Genomic DNA, 23,774 nt, shown 5'->3' on the forward strand with positions numbered 1-23,774 from the left:
ATAAATGAACATAAAAAAATTTCCAAATTTCATGTTTTACATTTCTATAACCATGTGACCTTGCTATCAGTTTTTGTAGCATATATTGTTGTTTCCATGAATAAAATCACATTATAATTTATAAATAGACAGTAAATTTATTTTGAAACTAAAATTCCTCCTTTCCCCAAATTCTTCAAATGTTTTATATATATAAATGGCAATATTTTCTTCCTTGAAAGCAATAAACAATATATTTAAGTCATATTCATATATGGCTCTCAAAGCGTTTAATATTTAAGAAAACCACATAATTAGAAAATGTGTAAATGAATTAAGTGGTTTACTTCAAAGTTTAAGTAAGCCACATAATGGAATGAATTATTTCGTTCCTGACTGATTTCTGAAACTATAATGATACTGAAGAGACAGTATCATTGTCTATCAATGTAGAATAATGATGTATTATGTATTAGAATATCTTACGTATTATGAACTACTTTTCCCATCTCACAGATACAAACCTTGAAAGTTATAGGCAGGGATAGTTAAAATAGCTGCATCTGATTTGCCAACCAGATTTCTTGCTGTCAGAGTTGCTATGTAACGATCATTTGTGATGTTTACTGTCCATTTTGTGTCATTAACTGTGTAATTCTGTAAACGCGATTTCCATCTTATGAGAGTCACTTCATAATCCAAAATTTTTCCATTGGCTTCAAAAGGAGGCAATGTCTATAATAAAAGTTTATTTAAAAAATATATTTAACAAATCTTTAATAATCAGTTTTTTTTTTCATGTTCACAAATTCTGCTGTTACATCAAACCTCTAACTGAAAACGTTTAACTGAAAAGGCACTGGCAACCTCATTTTCACAACTCACAACCTTAAGTGAAACTACTGTATAGTGAATGAAGAGTAAACACATGACTTTGACTAACAGGGAAAGTAAATTAGCACCATTTTGTTAGCTTTTAGTTCTGTATAGTATTCTACACTGTTACTATCTGGCCCTAAACTGTCTTAAGCTGGAGTACTTTTCTCTCTCCGTTCTTAGTATGGTACATCTGCACACTTATGGACTTGACAGTCATTTTGTATTTCCTATTATTGGCATACATTTTGATTACCCAAAATCTTTATTATTTTCTATGAGGCACTCAAGAAAATTCAATGACAGACAAGATCCTTCTTATAAACTTTCATAGAACTGTGAAGTATCTATGAGGTATAACCTGCAGTTTATGATCCTTTTATGTAGTATATATAAAACTCAGTGTTTCTATTAAACACTTTGCTGATATTAAGATGAATAAAAATTTAAGTTAAAAAACTACACTCATAATACCATATAAAATGTATTTGCGTAATAAAAGAATATAAACATGCAATTTTTTTTTTTTTTTACCTTCCATATGAGTTGTACAGATCTATAGCCATGAGTATGGGATGGCTCTATCTTATACCAGAAACTGGGTGCCTTGGATGGTCCTAAAGAAATGATATAAACTTTTTAAAATAAAGGTTTTTATTATAGCAGTAAAATATAGTCCTGGAAATTATTCTCCTACTTTGTTCTTATTCTTGCCCTTCAATTCACAGGGTCTTTTTTTTTTTTTTTTTTTACATGTTTACTTACTATGAGAGAGAGAGAGAGAGAACAAGAACAGGGGAGGGGCAGAGAGAGAGGGAGAGAAAATCTCAAGCAGGTCCTGTGTGGTTAGCAAGGAGCCTGATGCGGGCCTTGAACCCATGAACCATGATATCACAACCTGAGCTGAAATCAAGAGTCAGAAGCTCAACCGAATGCTCCACCCAGAGACCTCTAAACTTGCATCTTTCCCATTGCAGCACACCATCCTTGGGTCTTTCTTTAGAGGGAGTGACAGCTTGATGATTTAGATTAGAATGCTTTTCTTCTAATTGTAAAGTTACAAATATATCTTAGGTGTAACCAAAAATGCACTACCATTTCTTACTGCTAAAAATTAAACCGAAAAAAACCGTATTTAAATATACACTTAAAACCCCTAAATGTGAGGCACCTGGGTGGCTCAGTCGGTTCAGAGTCTGACTTCGACTCAGGTTATGATATGGTTCGTGGGTTTGAGCCTCACTCTGGGCTTTTGGCTGATAGCACAGTCTTCTTCTGATTCTTTGTCTCCCTCTCTGCCCCTTCCCCACTCACATTCTCTCTCTCTCAAAAATAAATACACATTAAGGAAAAAAAGAACCCTAAATGTACATATATAAGAATACAAAAAACAATAAATGGAGTCAATATGGACTAAGTTTATTATCCTATGTTGGGATGACTGTTAACAGGATATAATAAAAATGAATACATAGTACTGTTGTGATAATCACAAAACAAGTGGAAAATGAAAAAGCACTTTATAAAACCAAGATCAGGGTGCCTGGGTGGCTCAGTCATTTGAGCATCTGACCCCTGATTTCAGCTCAGGTCATGATCTCATGGGTTTATGAGATCAAGTCCCACATCCGGCTCTGTGCTTACATTGTGGAGGCTGCTAGGGATTCTCTCCCTCCCTTTGTCACTACCCCTCCTCTGCTTATGTACGTGTGTGCGCGCTCTCTCTCAAAACAAATAAACTTACAAAACCAAGTATCAAATGCAAGTAATTAGGTTTTCAAAATTTCTATAGGATCAACTGACTTTTCAAAATTTTTATAAATGCAATTATAAAATATGGTGTTCAAAAGAATAAAAAAAGGATCTGAATAACATCTAAACTGTGATGTGCTCGTTATAAAGACTTAATCACAGAAGACAAAGAGGAAAGGCAGACAAGGGAGGCTGGGGAAAAAGACTGCCAGTATAAGGGGTTCAAACAGATGCACATACATGAGTATACAACAAATTATAAAGAAAATGTTATAGGCCAGAAAGATTTCCTAACATGAATAGAACCTAGAGGCATCATTCATTAAGTTGAAGAAATGCTAATCTAAATGGTTCATAATTTTCTGGGTATCTCTTTGATTTGACAAAAGTTATGTACCAACTCCCCACAAAATGCACACAGGCACTAACTACAATATTCTGTCCACATTTTAAAGTATTTCAGCATTCCCTGCCTCCCCCCGCCCCGACAACTGACCCAACCAGCTTTCAGGTCTTCAATGATCCTAGTTTAAGAATTCTTGGGGGGCACCTGGGTGGCTCATTTGGTTAAGCGTCCAACTCTCGGTTTTGGCTCAGGTAATGATCTCATGGTTTCATGAGTTCAGGCCCCGCATGGGGCTCTGTGCTAACAGTGTGGAGCCTTCTTGGGTTTTTTCTCTCTTCTCCCTCTCTCTATGCGTCTCTCCCATTTGTGCTGTCTCTGTCTGTCTCAAAACATACACTTAAAAAAAAAAATAATTTCCTGGCCAAGACAAAGGAATCTGGTTGAAGACCCCAACTCAGCAACAGCAGGATTGCTTTCTTTCATGTCATTTATAAGAATAAGAGAAAATTCTTACTGGAGAGGGGTAGCTTACTTTTCTGCCTTTGAGATTCTCCACCTAACTAAACTACTGGTAGAGCTGGAAGTGAAGGGATATACATGGTATGGGAGGTTTTAAAGCCAGAGTTGTTGCTACTGCCATCTAAAGGGTGAAAAATGTTTAATAAGAAAAATCTCTGTGCCACAGGACTATTTCTTGATTGCTACAAGAGAAATTAATAATGTTAACTGTTTTGGGGAGGGGATCTTATTAGACCATATACTCTTTTATAACTTTTGGATTCTGCACTATATGCCCTATATGATCATGGAAGGGAAAAAGAAAAATGATAATAAACTAACCAATCTAAACTTCAGGATTCTTTTCCAGGGGTTTATTAAGTGATGGTAGAACAAAACATTAATAAAAATATAGTACAAATATATTTCTGATATGAGGACCTATGGTATATTTTATTAATGTTATTTTAATGACTCAAGATATGATTCTATTCAGGGATACTCTGAACCATGCCCTTTCAATAAAACGTTTTGGACTTAACTGTTAGTTCAATGGTTTTCTCAAGGTATCAAAAAAAAAAAAAAAACCTCTCCATGGTAATTTTCTTTCATTAGTATCAAATAGAGTTATGCAATCAGTAACACATATTTTATATCTTGATTGTCCTTAAAAAGTGTAAAATACAAGTTTGAATAGAATGATCACAAAATAAGAAGCAATGAGGTCTATATTATTATAATCAGACACAATTGATAGCCATAATTCCAAACCTTTCTTTTTTTTATGTTTTATTTATTTCTAGGAGAGAGAGAGACAGCGTGAGCAGGGGAGGGTCAGAGAGAGAGGGAGTCACAGACCGAAACAGGCTCCAGGCTCCGAGCTGGCAGTCAGCACAGAGCCCGACGCGGGGCTCGAACCCACGAACCACGAGATCATGACCTAAGCGAAAGTCGGACGCTTAACCGACTAAGCCACCCAGGCGCCCCTCCAAACCTTTATTTCTTCACGTATCTTAATTACTTACTGTCTTCATATGTGATCCCACTGGATTCTTCACTCCAGTCACTCCAGAATCCTTTACCATCTTCCTTCATACAACGAATCCTAAACACATATTCTGTGAAAGGTTTAAGGTCCTGGACAGTGAATGAAGTTCGACTGGATGCTGTATCTTCAGGAGGGATCTGAAATCAAAGCAAACCAATCAACAAAAAAAACCCATGGAATTTATTATAAGTGTCCTAAATTCCATTAAGATTTTAGAAACTGATTTAATGAAAGAGAACTAATAAACTCTGGAGATAAATAAATCCAAGTCAAAATGTGTCAAAGTCAGTAAGTTAACAGATTTGCAAAGTATGAAACTATCAATTATTAATCCTTCCTTCCTTTTCTTTATTTTTATTTCTTTCTTCCATGAGGCCTGTAACACATAGAGGGTCTCAGGGGGAAAAAGATGGTATACTCCAATTAGAATTTAATTCAAGAAGGGTTTACTAAAGGAAATATGGACAGAGTGAAGGAAAACCTTAGATAGTGGTCAGTACTCTGGAACTTGTAGCTATAACCAACCCTAGGCCTGAAGGCATGAGAGGAGGTAGCAGAAACCTGGAGAAGAGGGTCAGACAGGGTTAACTTGAGAGGACCAGTGACCTTAGGGGGACACAGCAGCTCCAGGGAGGAAGCAGAGAAAACAAATATGCTCACTTCACTTCACTTCTCTCTAGTGCTAGGCCCCCTTCCCCCCCCTCCTCTCATTAATCACACTTACTAGGAAACCAGAGACAATGTGAAGCCACAGATGAAATTCATATAGGTCTACATTCCAAGACAAAGAGTAGGGTAGAGAGGAGCAGAGTGTAAATCTGGATAGGCAAAATAAAGATATCCAGCCCAATCAAGAAAAATACAAGCTTGCATATAAACTTGGTTTTCAGGAAAAAAGAGAATATAGATAAATTATTCTATCTACTACTCTGAGATTTCAATATTGAACACAAAAATAGGGGCCTTTTTTTTTTTTCTATCAATGCATTAAGATTCTATGTTATTAAATATTTTGAAGTTCAGGTATGTATCCCCTCTGCACTGCATGAAGCATTAATCCATTTTTGTTTGTTGCTTTTTCTGATTTTTATTATGAGCCCTTTAGGTATGTAGAATGGACAGCAGAAGTAGTTAGGTCATGGGCTCAAATCCCTTTTATGAACTCATTATTGCAACCAGAGAAAGCAAAAGCATACTGTTAGTGATACATGAAATAATAAAAGAATATTATGGGGAACACAAATCTATGGTGACATCCTTTTAAAAAATTCCAAGTACTTCTTTTGGTGACGGCATTATCTCTGGGAACAGTATTCTTTTCCTTTTCAGTCTTAGAAGTTCTCCCCAACAATTCCTTCCTCTACTAAGAGGTTGAAAAGCTTTCTAAAAAGGGCTAGATAGTAAATATTTTAGGTTGGGGGTCAGACAGTCTCTGTTCCAACTCCTCTACTCATCCACTGAGGCACAAAATAGCCAAAGACAATATAAAAAAATGAGTGTGGCTTTATTTATAACAACAGATGGCAGGGTGAAATTGGCCTTCAGATTTAGTTCATTAGGCCCTGCTCTCTACCTTTACTATATAGTCTCTTCATACACCCTCCCATTTAATTTGTTTATTTTTTGTGTTCCTTTCACCTCCCACTAAAAATTACTATTACTTCTCACCCTACATCCCTTCCATACTTCATTTAAAAGCTACTGTACTCAGCAAGACTATATTTTCTATCTGAATGTCTTCCTGTCTGCCCTTGCATGAAATACATATTGAGAAGAGGTGGCAAGCAAAATATTACATATAACCACAACCTTAGGATAGTGAGACTTTTAGGGTTATAAAGGGTTATGAGACTATTTGCATAAACAGTAACTTGCAAGTTACCTGGCTCCAAGTTGAGGCATCTCGGGTCCTATATTGAATGTTATATTTCAGTCTTATAAAACTCTGAATACTTGAGTTGATCCATGTCAATTTTAAGATACTAGACAGTTCCTCTGAGTTGCTGACTGATAAATTATGTGGTGGATTGGGCTTCACTGAAGAATAAAATAAATCCGAATTTTTTTTATCATGGTTCATTTTTACAACTTCTTATGCAAACTCAAAATATACATCTTACATTTTCTTTATATCACTATATTCATTTATTCTTACCAGATGAACAAATTTTTCTGAAAATAATACTTATGTCACACTATTATAATGAAGAGAAAAGGTTTCTAAAGAAATTTTAGTTTTCTTTGTCAAGTTCAAAGTAAAAGCTGCTATGAGTGCAGGTGGATTACGGATATTCTGCTTTTTCCAAATTATTTTTAATGTTGATCAAATGAATTTGTAAAAGTCACTAAGATAATACGTGGTTGTTTCTACATTAATTAAAACTGAAAAACTAATTAATAAGCGAAATCTAATAAATTCTCAAATTCAGTTTTATAACTACCTTTATCTACAGGATCAAAATTTATATGATCTGATGTAACCTTCCCAAGGGCATTCTCTGCTTCTACCCAGACTTCAATGTTGACAAAATAAACAGGAGAGTAATCAACAGTGCATGAGGTGGGGGTGTCACGTTTTGTTTTGCAATCAGCAAACTTCTCTGTTGCCCTAAATACAAAAATGGAGGAATCAGTCATTAGATTTCAAAAAATTAGAGTGAAAAACATTTGATGAAACCTATATTATTACTGCTTGAAATAAATGAAGTAATTATAAGTATAAAATAAATTGTTGATCATTAAAAACAAATAAAAATCTCTTAAAAACCAACCTGTTTTTCTTTAAAACTTGAGTTTGATTTACACCTTACAACACAAAATTATTTTCAAATTTTCACTCCAAGAACATTAAATTTATAATACTATGCTTTATCTTCAATGACCTGTCTTCTAAAAATCAATTTCTTGTAATGTTACTGTTTCTTTCCGTTCCTGAAATAGAATCCTTACTGTACCTGAGATGTCTTTTTGTAAGCACAGGATGCTAGGAGGTGACAGGAGGATAGGGATAAGAATTTCTGTCACCCAGAAAATTCCCTTAGACTCTTTCCAGTCAAACCCAAGCAACCACTTTCTAATTTTTATCACCACTCAAAATTTCAAGTGATATTATGATTATTTACTATGTTTATGCTATACATCAATTACACACACACACACACACACACACACCCCTAATTTTTTAAAATACAAGGGTAAGTCAAATCCAAAAATAAAACAGGTTAACTTCTAGAATTACTATGATGTATACCTCAAACAGGATATTGTATATCAATTATGTCAACTTAAAAATTCCTAAAAGTCAGAAGCAAAATGAAATATACAAACTCTGATGTTGAGTTGGTACTATAACACAGAGAAAATTATTTTAAATAACTTTAAGACAGCAATTTAACTACACCCTTAATGGAAAAAAAACAATCTTATAATTCTTTATTGTATTCCTATTGTTGGTGCTGATAATGGCATTGTTATTCTGCAGCTCTTATGTTTACTATGAGCTAAAGTAAATGAATTATTATATTGGTATTGCTGGAAACTAAGGTTTTCAGCAGAGAAGAAAGGAAATGTAGATGTTACATGAATGGAATTAAGTAAAAACAGGTGGTCCCGGTTTTAAACTGGAAATACCAGTATTCGTTCAAAATGTATTTTACCTTAAAAACAATTCTTATCTCTTTCTAATGAAAAAGCCTAGAAACAACAACCCAGTAGCAGTAAGTTCCCCCAGCACCCATACTGTAGTCCCTAAATGGTATTTCCTACTAAATGGAACCATGGCTACTTGGGAAATGGTTGATTCTAGGTCTGGGGCAGGACATGTGAACTTAAAAAATGAACTTGGACGGGGCGCCTGGGTGGCTCAGTCGGTTGAGCATCCAACTTCTGCTCAGGTCATGATCTCACAGTTGGTGGGTTCGGGCCCCGAGTTGGGCTCTGTGCTGACAGCTCGGAGCCTGGAGCCTGCTTCAGATTCTGTATCTCCTTCTTTATCTGACCCTCCCCTGCTCATGCTGTCCCTCTCTCTCTCTCTCTCTCAGAAATAAATAAAACATAAAAAAAAAAAAGAATATGAACTTGGAAAATCACATCATATGAGAAATGAAGAAAGTTGTCAAAGATGAATGAATACAGCCAGAAGAAGAGCCATCCTGAGGAAGTTCCTCCTAACCAAAATGGGACATTGTGTGAGTGTCAAGGAAAATGGTAATGGTCCGAAACACATCAAATATATTTAAATATGAATTCATAATGAAGGGGAAAACCCTACATTATTTACCTTTGGAGGACGCTAGGGAATGAACTCATTATAAAACTGGTTAGAGTAAAGGAAAAAACATCAGTATCATTTTCCTTCTATGAACTGCACCTCAGGGTAACCAATGAGTGATCAAAGGAAGTTCTGAGTATATCCACTTTAAAAAAAGAGATGGAATACCAACTACGTTGTACCTCATGTACAAATAATCATCACTGATGATGGTTCAAACCTTTAAGTGAAACACTAATGAGAAGCAACAGTTTAATCCCCAAAACATTCTGCTGAGTCATAAAAACCATTCACAGAAGAGTACACACTGTATGATTACATTTACATGACATTCAGAAGAAGCAAAAATCTGTTGTGAAGAAAATCAGACAGGTAGCTGCCTTGTGGGATGGGGTTAGACAGGTGGTGGCTGGGACTGACTGGGAAGGAGCATAAGTGAACTTTCTGGCATTATGATTATGTTTCAAATCTTGATATGAGTCTGAGTTACTTAGCTGTATGTAGTAGCCAAAACTCACTGCCTGATAATAAAGTATGTAAGTATATTTTTAGATACACATAAATTTTACCAAAACACAAAAAGTATGTGTAACTATCTAGTCAATTACATTTAATTAATGATGTAAACAAACACTGAAGCAGGTAAGGGTGAAGTATACTAAATTCTGCAGCTTACTTTGAAATGCATTAAAAAAAAGATGGATAGGTGAAGAGAAGGATGCACAGATACAGATCTATGTGATAAAGCAAATACAGTAAAATGTTAATTGCAGCATCTCAGTGATGGGTCTGTATAAATATTCACTGCAAAGTTCTTGTAGCTTTTATGTCTGATAAAAACTGCTATCAAGAACAGTTTGTTTACCACCAATTTTTACTTGTGTCTACAAAGTGTGTCGGTCATGCCAAAGAGCCAAGTCCAATACACAAAACCTGTCTTTGCAAAAAAAAAAAAAAAATTTATAACCAATGGATCAACACCTGAAACCACTGTTCATCTTAATACCAGAAGGACAAAAATTCTCAACCAAAACGTGTTAGATCTAATAAATGAATTCAGTAAAGATGCAGGATACAAAATTAAAATACAATAATCGGTAGCAGTTTTTTACACTTACAAAGAATTTTCTGAAAAAGAAATAAATCTATCCCACTTACAATAGCATCAACAACAATAAAACAGGAATCAATTTAACTAGAGAGGTGAAAGATCTCTACTCTGGTAACTACAGAACACTAATTAAAGAAATCAAAGAAGACAGTGTTCTGTGTTTATGAATTCAAAGAATTAATACTGTTAAAATGTTAATACCACCAAAAGCCATCTGTAGATTCAATGCAATCGTTACCAAGATTTTTTCTTTTATACAGATTTTTTTCTTTTATACAAAAGTAGAGGAAAACGCTCCTAAAATTTATGTGGAACCAGAAAAGACTCTGAATAGGTGAAGAAATCCTAAAAACAACAAAGCAGGAGACAGCACACTTCCTGATTTCAAGCTACACTATAAAGCTATAGTCATCAAAACTATATTGTAATAGGGGCGCCTCGGTGGCTCAGTCGGTTAAGCGTCTGACTTCGGCTCAGGTCATGATCTCACGGTTCACGGGTTTGAGCCCCAGGTTGGGCTCTGTGCTGACAGCCAGCTCAGAGCCTGGAGGCTGTTTCCAATTCTGTGTCTCCCTCTCTCTCTGACCCTCCCCTGCTCACACTGTCTCTCTCTCTCTCTCAGAAATGAATAAAACATTAAAAAAAAACCTGTATCGTAATAGCATAAAAACAAATAGACAAATGAAACAGAACTGAGAGTCCAGAAATAAACCCGAGCACAATTCAACTAATTATGCTACCTAATATTTGACAAGGGAACCAAGAATACCTGATGGAGAAGACCCTCTTTACAATAAATAGTGCTGGGATAATTGGATATTCACATACAAAAGAATGAAATTATACCCTTATGCCATTCACAAAAATTAACTCAAAAAATGGACTGAAGACTTAAATGTATGACCTCAAACCATTAAACTCTTAAAAGAAAACACAGGAATAAAGCTGTATGACATGGATCTTGGTACGGATTTTTTTGGATATGAAACTAAAGCACAAGCAAAAATAAAAAATAGGCAGGCGGAACTACATAAACTAAAAATCTGCCTAGAAACCATCAACAAAGTGAAAAGACAACCTACAGAATAAGGAAAAAAATATTAGGAAGCCACAGATCTGATAAGTAGTTAATATTCTTAGTATATAGTCATCTAACTCAACAACAAAAAACCAAATAAACCAAATAAAAAATTGGCAAAAGACCTGACTAGATTTTTCTCCAAAGAAGATCTATGAAAGGGCAGCGGGTACATGAAAACACACTCAACATGACTTGTCATGAGAAGAATTTTAATTAAAACCATAATGAGACATCACCTCATGCCTATTAGAAGGGCCATCATCAAAAAGGGAAGAGATAATAAATGCTGGCCTGCATGTGGAGGAAAGGGATCCCTTATACACTGTATGGTGAAACTAAATTGCTACAGCCCCTATGAAAAGCATTATGGAGGATCCTAAAAAAATTAAAAATAAAACTACCACATATGATCCAACAGTTCTACCTCTGGGAATAAAACCAAATGAATAAAAATTGCTAACCTGAAAAGATATCTGCACTCTCTTGTTCACAGCAGCATTATTTATAACAGCCAAAGCAAGGAAACAACCTAAGCCCATCAACGGATGAATGGATAAAGGACTGTGGTTTATATACACAATGGAATACTATTCAGCAATAAAAAACAAGGATCCTTTCCAGGATCCCACTGACATACAATTTGTATACTATCCAAGACACAGACATAATAAAAGACTGGTGACTAGAAATTTAATCTTTTCCTTGCGTTCAACAATAGGGACAGACCTTGAAGGCATTATGCTAAGAGAAATAAGACAGAGAAAGAAAAATATTTAGACAGACTTATAAAATGTATCAGTTTGCAATGCATAGAGATTAGATTATGATTTGAACACCTGTAAAAATATATACATATATTCACGACAGAGCACAGGGGATACAGTCAATGACAATGTTATAGGGTTTGATGACAGATGGTAGCTACGCTTGTGGTGAGCACTGCATAAGGTATAAAGTTGAATCACTATATTGTACAGCTGAAACTATTTTAAAACTGTGTCAACTATACTAAAAATATTTGTAAATGTGTGTGTATACATATAGATATAGATATAGATAGATATCATGAGACATGAATAGTAACTGAAAATGCAATAATGAAGTATTTTCAATTCTATTTCAGTATAATAAAGGTATGCAGTTATGGGTCTTTTTTTTTTTTTAACGTTTATTCAGTTTTGAGAGAAAGACAGAGCATGAACGGGGTAAAGGGAGAAAGAGAGAAAGAGAGAGGGAGACACAGAATTGGAAGCAGGCTCCAGGCTCTGAGCTGTCAGTGCAGAGCCCAACACTGGGCTCAAACTAAGGAACAGTGAGATCATGACCTGAGCTGAAGTTGGCTGCTTACCCAATTGGGCCACCCATGAGCCCCTGTAGTTATGGGACTTTAAAAAAAGAAAAAAAAGAAAAAAAAAGCTCTTTTCTTTTAGAGTTTATGTACTGAAATATTTATGGATGAGATGATATGATGTCTGAAATTTTAAGATAATTTGGGGGGTATATTTAATACTGGTCATGAGCTGATCATTACTAAAGCTGGATGATGAGCACAGGGGGATTTATTATACTATTCTTTTCACTTTTATATGTTTCAGATGTTCTAAAATAAAAGCTTAAATGAAACGTTTAAAACTCTGAGGCACCTGGGTGGCTTTAGTGGGTTAAGTGTCAGACTCTTGACTTTGGCTCAGATAATTAGTTTGAGTCCCACAAAGGGCTCTATGCTGACAGTGTAAAGCCTGCGTGGGATTCTCTCTCTCCCTCTTTCTCTGCCCCTCCCCTGCTTGTGCTCTCCCTTGCCCTCTCTCAAACAAACATACATTGAAATGAAAAAATGTTTACAACTTTGCATTTAATATTTCTACATGAAGAAATAAAAACTCCAGTACAAACGACTAACTTAATAAGTTTAACATACAAAAAATAACAACAACTTGCCATTCAGATTTTAAAGTGAAATTTGTTTCTAGGTATGTTTCCCTTCCAGGATCCCACTGACACATCATTTTCTTTCCTTCATTCACAATGCAACTCAAATTTTCAGGTTTTTCTGGAGGCACTAAAAAGGAAAAATCAGCAAATTTCAAAAAGCTTTTTGACCACAAATAACATGCAATTTATATATTATCCAAGACATTTAAAACCTAAATTAGATGACAAATAACAAACCAAAGCAAAAAGTATGGAAGTGGACATAATAAAAGACTGGTGACTAAAACACTAATCTTTTCTACTTAAACTCATACTTTTTAGTTTAAGTAATCTGTATTTTCTGTAATAACTAGTATGTTTCAAATTAACTGCCTATACAAAATCAATTTTCATTTGTAAGTGGATATCAATATTAACTGATTTCTCCATGAAGTGTATTTTAATAAGTAATACTGCAGGTTAGTAAGAGGCAATTAAATGGAAACAAAAATGATTCACTTATATTTCTCTTCCTATTGCTTTCCAAAACTCTCTGGAGGAAAAGCAAATGCCAAAATTATGGTTCTGGGTATTCATAAATTTGACAATCCACTCTTGGGTCATACTAAGTTTATTTACTCTGAAAGAAGACTTTTTCTAGTATTTCTTCATCTTCATCAGACAGTTGCTTTATATGTGCATCTTCTCAGCAATTAAGGGATACTGAAAGTTACTATGACTACATTCATAAATTTCAATTCAACAATGCTTAGTGGGTCTCATGTCAAAACATTTTTTTTCTAGAAAACTGATGGATACCTGACTTTCAGGAAAGAGAAAACTTATGTTACTCTTCAGGCTTTTTGTGTATTAGTAATGCAAATGCAGTTCCACTTCAAAACCTATGTTTTTAAATTAAGTATGTCCAAAAGTCACTGAGCCAAAAAACTGCCACATTTCATAAAGACCAACAGACATTATAAATGTAACTCAACAGTCATAACAAAGTCTGAAATAAGACAAAATCAAAACTTACAGCCTGAAATTATTCTGATTCCATAAACATTCTGATCAATCTGTCCAAATGTACGAATGTTGCAAGTGAGCTGAATATTTAATAAAGATATATCTGTAAACGTGACACTAGATGCTGTTCTGTTTATGATGGTATATTGTTCTTTAGGAACAGTAACATGGTTTGTTTTCCAGAAAATGTAACTAGCATTTACATGAAAATAATCCATGCATTTTTCCTTTAGCACACAAACTGCAGTAAAATTAGAACCAAGTTGTACAACTGGAGATTCAGGTTTAATATGACCACATGGCTCTAGAAGTTCACCTGAAAAGGAACAACAGAAAATATAAAAATGGACTCAATTATTCTGGTACAAAATGAGATTTTATATCAATACAGTCCCTTAATATTCACCAAATTATCTCTAAAGACAGGAAAAAAGAAACACACAGTAAAAAATAATAATAATAATAATAATAATATGGCCAGAATTCAATGCCTAAATTTGTAAAGAAATATACAAATTATAAGACTAATGAAAAAAAAAGTATGCAAGCTTCAGCCCTTTTTATAGTTATTCTAACTTTACTTTAGAAAACAAACTGCCTGCAGCATGATTCATACTTATCCTGTTCCTTGATTCAGACCCAGGGTCTAAATGAAACCCTCCAGAAAAGAGGCAGTGGTAGGCTCTGCTCCTCTCCAGTCCTGAATAGTGCTGAATAGTGCTGGACCAGTAGATGAGGCAGTGAAGACAGTATGCATCATTCATGTATCAAAATTCAGACAACAAAATAAACAGCAAGGGAGCAAAAACAAACAACCCATGAAGACTAGAACAAGATGGCCAAATATATTAGTTTTAACAGTAACTGTATGGGATAAAATCCCATAAACAAAAAAATCAGACTGCATGAAAAAATAACTATACCACAACTATATACTTTAACTATACCCAACTCCATGCTGATGACAACTAAATCCCTCCCTCCAGCTCTAACTTCCTACTCTTTCCAACAGCTTGCAATACATATCCATGTGAGATAGTCTATAAGTACTTTAAGGTAAACATTATCTAAAGCTATATGCACCACAGTTCCCTTCAAACTTATTATTTCTTTACCTCTGCTAAAAGCATCATGTGCATCCAGTCATCTAGGCCAGATAGATACCTTGCAGTCACCTTCAACGTTTCTAATTTGATTCCTCCAACTTCCAACTGCATCAAGTCTTGTTGGTTCTAGATTCTTAATATGTTTATCAACCACTTTCGTACCAGCCCTATTACACCACAGTGCCATTACACCACAGTCTGACCTCCTTCCAGTTTACCGTGCATGTTATTACCATTACCAGTGTTACTATTCAAAATGATCATGCTATTTCCCTATTTTAAATTACTTAATGGCTTCCTGCTGTCAATATAAAATTCCCAACTACTTGGCCTCATTCTAGCCTACTGCCCAGAAATGTAAGGCAGCTTTCCCTAGTGAATCCCATTTACCAATGGATTCTTGGGTGGTTACCCATCCTAAATGAGCTTCAGTTTTTTCACCTGGAAAATAAAGTTACTAAACAAGCATTTTTGAGATTAAAAATTACTTATGTAAAACAGCTATTATAATGCTTGTTATTCAATAGTTCACCAATAAATGGTAGCCTCTCATCATTATTATTACTCTCCAGAGACAATCAAGTCACACTGATAGGGTCTGGAAGGTTCTCTCAAAGTCAGCAAGAATTAAAAACAGGTTTTTGCAGTTAAAACTGTACTCCCAAATGGAATCCTAAACCTATCATAAAGCCTATAATGCCCAGAGTAGGAACATATATTTCTTTGTTTCAAAACTCATAATATGGGCTGTTTACATGACTGCTATTATTTATTTATGCCTACAGTAAATCCCAGTGCACATATTACTCTAAACTTCCAACTGTATGGAACTTCATCTTGTGGGGTACTAGTAAGTTACTCTGTGATATTGGGCCAGTCCTTACAAATCCCTAGACCTCACTTTATTCCTTGGTAAAATCTTTTTTACTTTCTCTAAAGTAATTATAATGAACAGTAAGTGCACAATACACTTTATAGTACTAAATAATGTGAGATACAACTACAGACTCAGTATTAATACGTTTTAAACACACAAAATAAAAGAGAAATACTAGAAATCAACAAATGTTTCAAAGTGAAATACAGGCTCATTAAAATCATCCTATGCCAAATTAACCCCATTTTTACAGGTCTACCAGTCTATTTGAGATTAGATTGTTTAGAAAGAGAACATTTTAATTTTTAAAAGGCATTTGAGAAAGTTAGTTGGGGTAATTACATAGACAAGATGAAGAAATATGGATTAGAATATACTATAATAGGTAATAATATGAACATTACAAAACTGCTGATATTTGGTTGTTTCTGAGTTACAAAAACAGAAATTCCATTGGTTCAAACTAAGTGCATCTTAATTAGTTGATTACTTGTATATAAAAAATACTACAAAAAAAGTCAACGAGAGAAAGGTCTTGAGTAGAGGAGGCTCAAGTGCCTGCTCTCAGCCACTGTGGCAGACTGTATTCTCCAAACATGGTCACACCTATACATTTATCCCATCCCACATGTTCTTCTTACAATGTGACTGATACTCCTTCCACAAAGAAATAGGGTCAACTCCTGCCCTGTCTGTGCGGGTGCCAATGGCCCTCGGATCTGCCTCAGCTAGTGGAGAGTACTATGTGACTTCCAAGGCTCGATCATTAAAAGAATACAACTTTTGGACTAGTACTCTTTTTCTCTTAGAACATTTGTCCATGGAGCCCAGCCACATATTGCAAGTTAGCCAAGGTTACATGGGGAGACTACATGTGCTATTCTGGCCAACAAGCCCAGCAAAGTTCAAACTACAGCCAGCATCAACACCAGACATATAAATGAATGTGTCTTCAGATGATTCTACTCCTCAATCTTAGAATACTCCAACTAAGTTCCTTCCCAGACATCATACAGCAAAGGTGAATAGTCCAGCTATTTTATTTGTGACACACACAAACTGTGAGAAATGACTGTCATTTTAAGCCTGAAGTTTTAGAGTAATGTGTGAGGCAGTAATAATGTGGTCCTGTTATTTTGAACATAATTATCGATAACTTGGCAGAAAACAGAGACATCCACACTTATCAAATTAGCAAAGGACAAGACTATGGAGGACTGACAATACTTTGGATCATAAAATTATGTTGAAAAAATAGACCAGTAGGCTAAAACCAAGATAATGAACTTTGCAAGAGAGGGAAATACCTTCTATTCAGGCTGATATGAAGTAGATACAGGGTAAGGGAGAAAAGGCTTAAAAATAATTGATGTGAAAATAACCTAAGAATTTTCACTGACCAGCAGCTTATCATGAAACTACAGTCTATCTTAGCTGGCAAAAAACTATGTTGACTGAATAAAAATGATGTTCAGATCAAAGTAAATTATAAAATCACCATACTCAGACCAATCCAGTTATGGTACATTAAATTTATTTATTTATTTATTTATTTACTTTTTAAATATGTTTTTATTTATTTCTAGGGGAGAGAGAGAGAGAGAGACAGCGTTAGCAGGGGAGGGTCAGAGAGAGGGAGACACAGACTCTGAAACAGGCTCCAGGCTCTGAGCTGGCAGTCAGCACAGAGCCCGACGCGGGGCTCGAACCCAGGAACCGCGAGATCATGACCTAAGCAAAAGTCGGACGCTTAACCGACTAAGCCACCCAGGCGCCCCTAAATTTATTTTTTAAGTGTATTTTATTTGAACCTCAATAATAATTATATAATTACTATTCTTTTTATAATGTTTCCTGCGGGCCAGGCATTAGCCAGATGCCTTCTGTATAGTAACTCACTTAATCCCCACAATAACCCTTAGGAACTATTACTATCCCCAGCTCATAGATCACGAAACTGAGGTACAGATTAAGCAACTGGCCAAAGTCCTACAGCTGGTAAGTCCAAGCGGGGGGATGGTCTAGTATTTTGAATGTACTATGGGCAACCAAGGGAAGAATCAGAAGGGTAATCATCATGTACAGGGTTAGAAGCCAAGGCTGTAAAAAATAATCAGGATAACAGCATAAGTTCAATTTGAGGAAGAGAGGCCTCAAGTGACACATAAACATAGTCCTTCAATATGTGAAGAGTTGAACAGTGGGAAGACCAAGTGGGAGTACTCTAGAACTAGGGTTAATGGGAAAAAGTTACAAGGAGAACAATTTGGGCTCAAGAATAAGGAAAGATTTTCTAAATAGCAACAATTTCCAAAATAAGCTTAATGTCACTGAAAGTGTTCAAAAAGAAGCTGCATTTCTGGATTTAGAAAGGGGATGATTTACAGCAGTGCTTCTCAAACTATATGTGGTTGAAAAGATCAGTATGGTTTTTTCTTCCCCCAAATCTTCCACAATCTTTGCTCTGTTCCATGTTTGATGAGACAAGTCCAGGGACCATATGCTCGGGTATCATGGCTAAGTCAAACTGTTAAGAGTTTCTAACATTTATTCTTAATCTCTGTACTTATTGTGAACCAGTAACAACCACCAGTTCTCAGATGGGCATCAGGCTGTGGACCAGTTTGAGCAGTACTGCTCCAAGAGACTTCTTTATTCTGGTATCACAAGAACACTCCTGCTCAGTGATACCATTGGCCATTAAAGGTAGCAGATTTCCTCCTATGTATTAATTAAAAAAAAAACAACAACAACATACTTTTCCCCTCCCCACCCTAAAGTTATTGTCAGTATACAGAAACAGCATTTAGGATTACTGAGTGACTGTTTCAACTCAAACTATAATTTATCAGGAGTATCTTTACATTTCAAAATCATTTTTAACAGCATTATTCTCAATAACGATCCTAGAAAAAATATAATTATAAGGCATAAGCTTAATTATATAATTATATAAAAATATATAAACCTAATTTGTGAGGTTGGAAGGGTATTTCATGAATCTTACCTACAGATTCACTGACGAAGAAAATAAACAGTGCTTGTACTATCCAAGTTTTCAATGTCAACATCTTGCACCAGATATTTCTGTAAAAGACATATAATAGTATTATTTTTACTGTTTTTTTCTCTTTAACACATAATAAGTAAAGACACAATTTCTGAAGCTCTTGCTCCTAGTGTGTAACCATCTTCTAAATGGTGACAAAATTTTATGAGGATGCAGAAAACAAATTTAAAATTTAAGTCTTCAAAATATTTTTCTTTATTCCCACTGGAGTTATGGCTAGTAAAAGAGTGATGGAAAACAACTTCTACTTTAAATAAAAAAGCAATCCTGTTTCTTTTGATATGAAGACTTGTACTGTTAGTAAATACTATGTGAGTGAGACAATAGTTCAGAGAAAAATTTCTGCATGGCAAAACCCACCAAAAGCAACCTCAAAAGATATTTGCCAAAATGGAAAAAAAAAGTTTGTAATTCATACCATGACCAAAAATATCCCCTCATATATGAAGAATGCCTACAAGTCACTAAAAAATTCCAACACCTAGAAGAAAAACAAGCAAGATGAGCTGAACAATTTATAGAAAAGGAAATACAAGTAATTTAAACATATGAAATGATACTCTCAACTTCACTCATAATGAAAGATGCAAATTAAAACTACCCCAGACAGGAATACAAGATAAAAGAGGCTAGAAAACAATTTGGCAGTTCTATACCAAGTTAAAAGCACATAATAACACTGGGCATTTCCACTCCTAAGAATGTATCCAAGAAAACTAAAAATACATGTTCACATGAAGACTTCTACTCAAATGTTAATTGCAGCTTTATTCATGATAGTCCCAAACTAGAGAAATATCTATCAACTGGTGAATGGATACACAAATAATCAATCGTATATCCATACAACAGAATACCACTCAGCAATAAAAGGGAATGAACTAGTGATACATGCAATAGGATGAATGAATCTCAAAAGCATTATGCGGAACAAAGGAAGCAAGACCCAATAGGCTATGTACTGTATAATTCCATTTATAGGATATTCAACAAATGGCAAGATTAAGGCAACAGAAGGCAGATAAGGGACTAACTGGTACTGAAGTGGGGAAGGGGAATAAATGTAAAGAGGCACAAAGGAACTTTCTGGGTGTGACAGGAATGTTCTATGACCTGAGGGTGGTGGTGACAGGACTATACATTTGTCAAAATTCACTGAATTGTGTTAAGAATTGTGAAAGCTATGAGATTTTACCCTACTTGCTAGCTAAAAAGTTAGCCTGCTAGTTCCATGGATACTGGCAGAAGACCTGAAACTCCTGTGTCAGAGACAAAGGACCTTATTACTCACACCAGGAGCAGCATTTTCAGAGTATCGGCATTTTCTTGTGCCAGTTGCATGGGCCCCAGTTCCGACAGAGAAATGTGAAGAAAGCCAGCTAACACCTTTACACACAGTGGGTCATGTTACAGGAGAGGAAGATACAGCTTAGAAACCCAGATCTTTCAAAATGGCAGTAAACATGCCGGTCTTTTACTCAGGAGGGAGACATCATCTCTATTTTCCAAGATTAAAAGCAAACCTTCAAGAGACCTTCAAGAGGAATCATTTCCTAACAAACTGTACAGTAAAAATTGATAAATTTTATTCTTTATAAATTAAAACTCAATTTAAAGAAACCAACAAAATCTACCTAGATGAGGTGCATAGCTAAAAGAAATCAGCACCTCACTCCTTTAAAAGACACGTACAAGAATGTTCATACAAGTTTTAATCCTAAATACTGAAAAGTAGAAAAAAATCAAAACCAGAAAAATAGGGGAACCGAACAATGGAAATAACTAAATGACAGCAATGAAAAAGAATTACAGGTACTCAAAACAAAATGACTGAATCTCACGTACTATTGAGAAGAAAGCAATCAGATACAAAAAAGTATACATGATTCCCTTTATATGAAGCTCAAAATCAGGCAAATGTAATCTGTGGTGACAGAGATCAGAATAGTGGTTATCTTTTTTGGGGGGTGGGGAAGAGGACAGAAGGGAGCAATCTGGGATGCTGGACATGTTCTACACTTTGGACTATGGTTATGATCTATGGACTTTATTGCATGTAAGCTGTACTTAGTAAAAATAGTAAAGAAATAAAACAAGAACTACCCAGTATCATTTCTAGTTTTGGTCAAAATGTAAAAACTAAAAAATTATCAACAGTGTTGAGACTATGAGCCTATGACATAAAGGCATTCTCATACACTGCACATTATAGCAGAAAATGGCATAGCCTTCCCAACAAACTGTACACTTAATACTGTGAATTTTATTATTTGTAAAGTAGAGCTCAACTATAAACAAAGAAAAGAACCTACGCTCACAAAACATACGCTCAGTTTTGCATTATTAATCAAAATCAAATACACATAGGTTTGAATCTAATGATTCTGTTTCCAGTATCTATCCATTCCTATAGATATGAGCAAATTACACATAAGCAAAGTTATCAACTACAGCATAGTAAAAGGCTGAAGCAACCTAAATGTTCATGAATAGGGGAGTTGTTAAATTATGGCACATCCAAATAGAGCATACATGTACCTACAAAAAAATGAGGAAGGTCTAAATCTACAGATATGTAATGATATCTAAAAAACTGTTCATGTAGAGAACAGTGTATTTTTGTTATTTGTAGGAAGGACCAAAAAAAGATAAAACACACAACTATTTCCTTATATATGCATAAAATACTTTTAGAAGGTTAAAAATTCAAATACTGACTGCTACTAGGTAAGACACCTGGGTAGGAAGGAGACTCTCTACCAAATACACATTGTACCTCTCCAATGTTGTACTATATGACTTTAGTACTTAGCCAAAAAACTAAATTTAAATTAAAAAATTCTTGATATGTAAACACTCCCAAATAACACTACTTGGACAGAAGAGAGCAATCTGGTGAGGGCTTCAAAGTACTATATTTGGAACAAAGTATTCTAGAAATATTAACTTGATTTATGTACTCCCTTAACATTAACAGTCACTCCATAAATAATTTACTCATGAACTATTCAGACTGTCCCACAGTAAAAGTATAAAAAAAAGTAAGGCACAATAACCATTTTCTTCCACCTGTTGTATTTCTTACATGCCAACTTTAAGTAGTCCCATATGAGGAAAATCCATATCACAAGTGTTCCTCAAACAAAACAAAATATCTGGGCATGTTAGAAGAGCAGTATGTGGTCATGCCATCCTGACCACCCCCACCAAGTACCTTGTTCACACTGTAGAGAAGATTCTCTATGGTTCCTGGACACTGGCAATCTTTCTACTGATGTACTATATTCTTACAACAAAACTCTGAAACAAGAGGTCCCATGAAGGTATTTATAGTTGCCACAAAGCAATTAGATTTATCTAAGTGGGGCCATGAAACACATTAAACAAAAGGAAAACAGACAAAGTTAGGTCTCATATTTTAATAGTTAGAAAGCAACATTTCCTAATTTTTAAAGCACTGTCATTGAGATGTGATGAAGAAACATCTATTAAGGAGCTTAATTTCATAATCCAAACCTAAGAGATGGAAACACAGTAGCACTAGCTAAAATATTAAATGCAATACAATCAACTTCATTTTAGGGCTTATCTTGTTTTAAAATGGACAGAATTGACAGTATTCTGCTTATTGTTCCTGTCCTTTCAGTTGTTGACAAAACATACTCAATTTACAATCCTATTATTAGCATTATTCTCCCTCATCTCTTGCAGATTTCTCCATGCATATATTATAACCTCATTGCAAACAGATTTTCCTTGATATGTGCATATTATTCTATGAAGCTAAAACATAACTACTAACCGAAGGTACAGGGAATGTTTATTCCAAGCGCTGAGTGGTTCTTCTACAGTGGTAATTCCTCAACTACAGTGGTTCAACACAGTAATGTGTTGAAAGGTGCTATAAGATGCATCAGAAGTAATTCACAACTATTAAAGTAATAAAGTTTATAAATGATTTAAAAAATTAGAACAAATTCAACACTGTCTCTATAGTTGATTGTTCTTATGCACTTTGATTCCCTTGGATTTTCTCAAGTGGGAGAATGCATGGGAACTGTAACTGATAAATATTTAATAGGTTTTGCCCCTTATAAATTATTATTGTCATTTGTAGATTATGATTTTTGAGTCTCTTGTTCATTTCACTTTGAATCAAGGACAGCGTGAAGAAGCAAGAATAATACATTTAGATATAGATTTCATGGGAGGAAGAATGTCAACATAAACTTAGTTACTACAGTAACATGACTACTATAATTGCAGAATAGATGAACTACAATTGCCAAATAGAAGGCAAAGTAATGTATGTTGAGTAAGCTAGGCAGGGATCAAGATAGGGAAAATTTCAATATGGTATCATGTATACATAGTACAGTGTTACTCTGAAAAATTTGCGAAAAATCCATCAAACTCACATCATATTAACTAATTTTACTTTATTTTTTTATGTTTACTTCTGAGAGAGAGAGACACAGAATCCGAGGCAAGCTGCAGGCTCTGAGCTGTCAGCACAGAGCCCAACGTGGGGCTCAAACTCACAAACCATGAGATCATGACCCGAGCCAAAGTCAGAAGCTTAACCGACTAAGCCAACCAGGTGCCTCTAATTATTATTTTAAAAATTATCTGGCTCTGCTCTATTCCATTAGTGCTAATTATTAATTTATAGCTAACACTTTTATACTACTATTTTACGTTATACAAGTGCTTTTATGTAAATTATTTCACTTGATTCTCCTAATACCCTAAAGAAGCAGGTAGGTAAGACAGGAAATACTATTTTATTATTTTTTAAGAGTTTATATTTTTAGAAAAGCTTT

At 34.9% G+C, this 23,774-nt stretch overlaps 1 protein-coding gene across 5 annotated transcripts in view; it reads right to left on the reverse strand.

The window, feature by feature from the left end:
* Window positions 1–23,774, reverse strand: part of IL6ST (interleukin 6 cytokine family signal transducer) — a 51,008-nt gene that overhangs the window by 11,439 nt on the left and 15,795 nt on the right. Inside the window, exons 3-11 of one of the 5 annotated variants that reach the window (XM_077772976.1) lie at window positions 22,166–22,251; window positions 18,889–18,968; window positions 13,909–14,214; window positions 12,900–13,020; window positions 6,941–7,107; window positions 6,382–6,536; window positions 4,477–4,636; window positions 1,390–1,472; window positions 504–714 (exon numbers count right to left, since the gene is read on the reverse strand). In XM_077772976.1, coding sequence (XP_077629102.1) covers window positions 504–714; window positions 1,390–1,472; window positions 4,477–4,636; window positions 6,382–6,536; window positions 6,941–7,107; window positions 12,900–13,020; window positions 13,909–14,214; window positions 18,889–18,952 — 1,267 coding nt within the window. In that variant the 5' untranslated portion in view covers window positions 18,953–18,968; window positions 22,166–22,251. Of the gene's footprint in view, window positions 1–503; window positions 715–1,389; window positions 1,473–3,789; window positions 3,837–4,476; window positions 4,637–6,381; window positions 6,537–6,940; window positions 7,108–12,899; window positions 13,021–13,908; window positions 14,215–18,888; window positions 18,969–22,165; window positions 22,252–23,774 lie in introns of those variants that run through there. The other 4 variants (XM_077772975.1, XM_077772978.1, XM_077772979.1 and 1 more) reach the window with 4 other exon arrangements.

Source organism: Crocuta crocuta, unplaced genomic scaffold (assembly GCF_008692635.1).
Source record: "Crocuta crocuta isolate KB4526 unplaced genomic scaffold, BGI_CrCroc_1.0 scaffold107, whole genome shotgun sequence".
Lineage (NCBI taxonomy): Eukaryota > Metazoa > Chordata > Mammalia > Carnivora > Hyaenidae > Crocuta > Crocuta crocuta.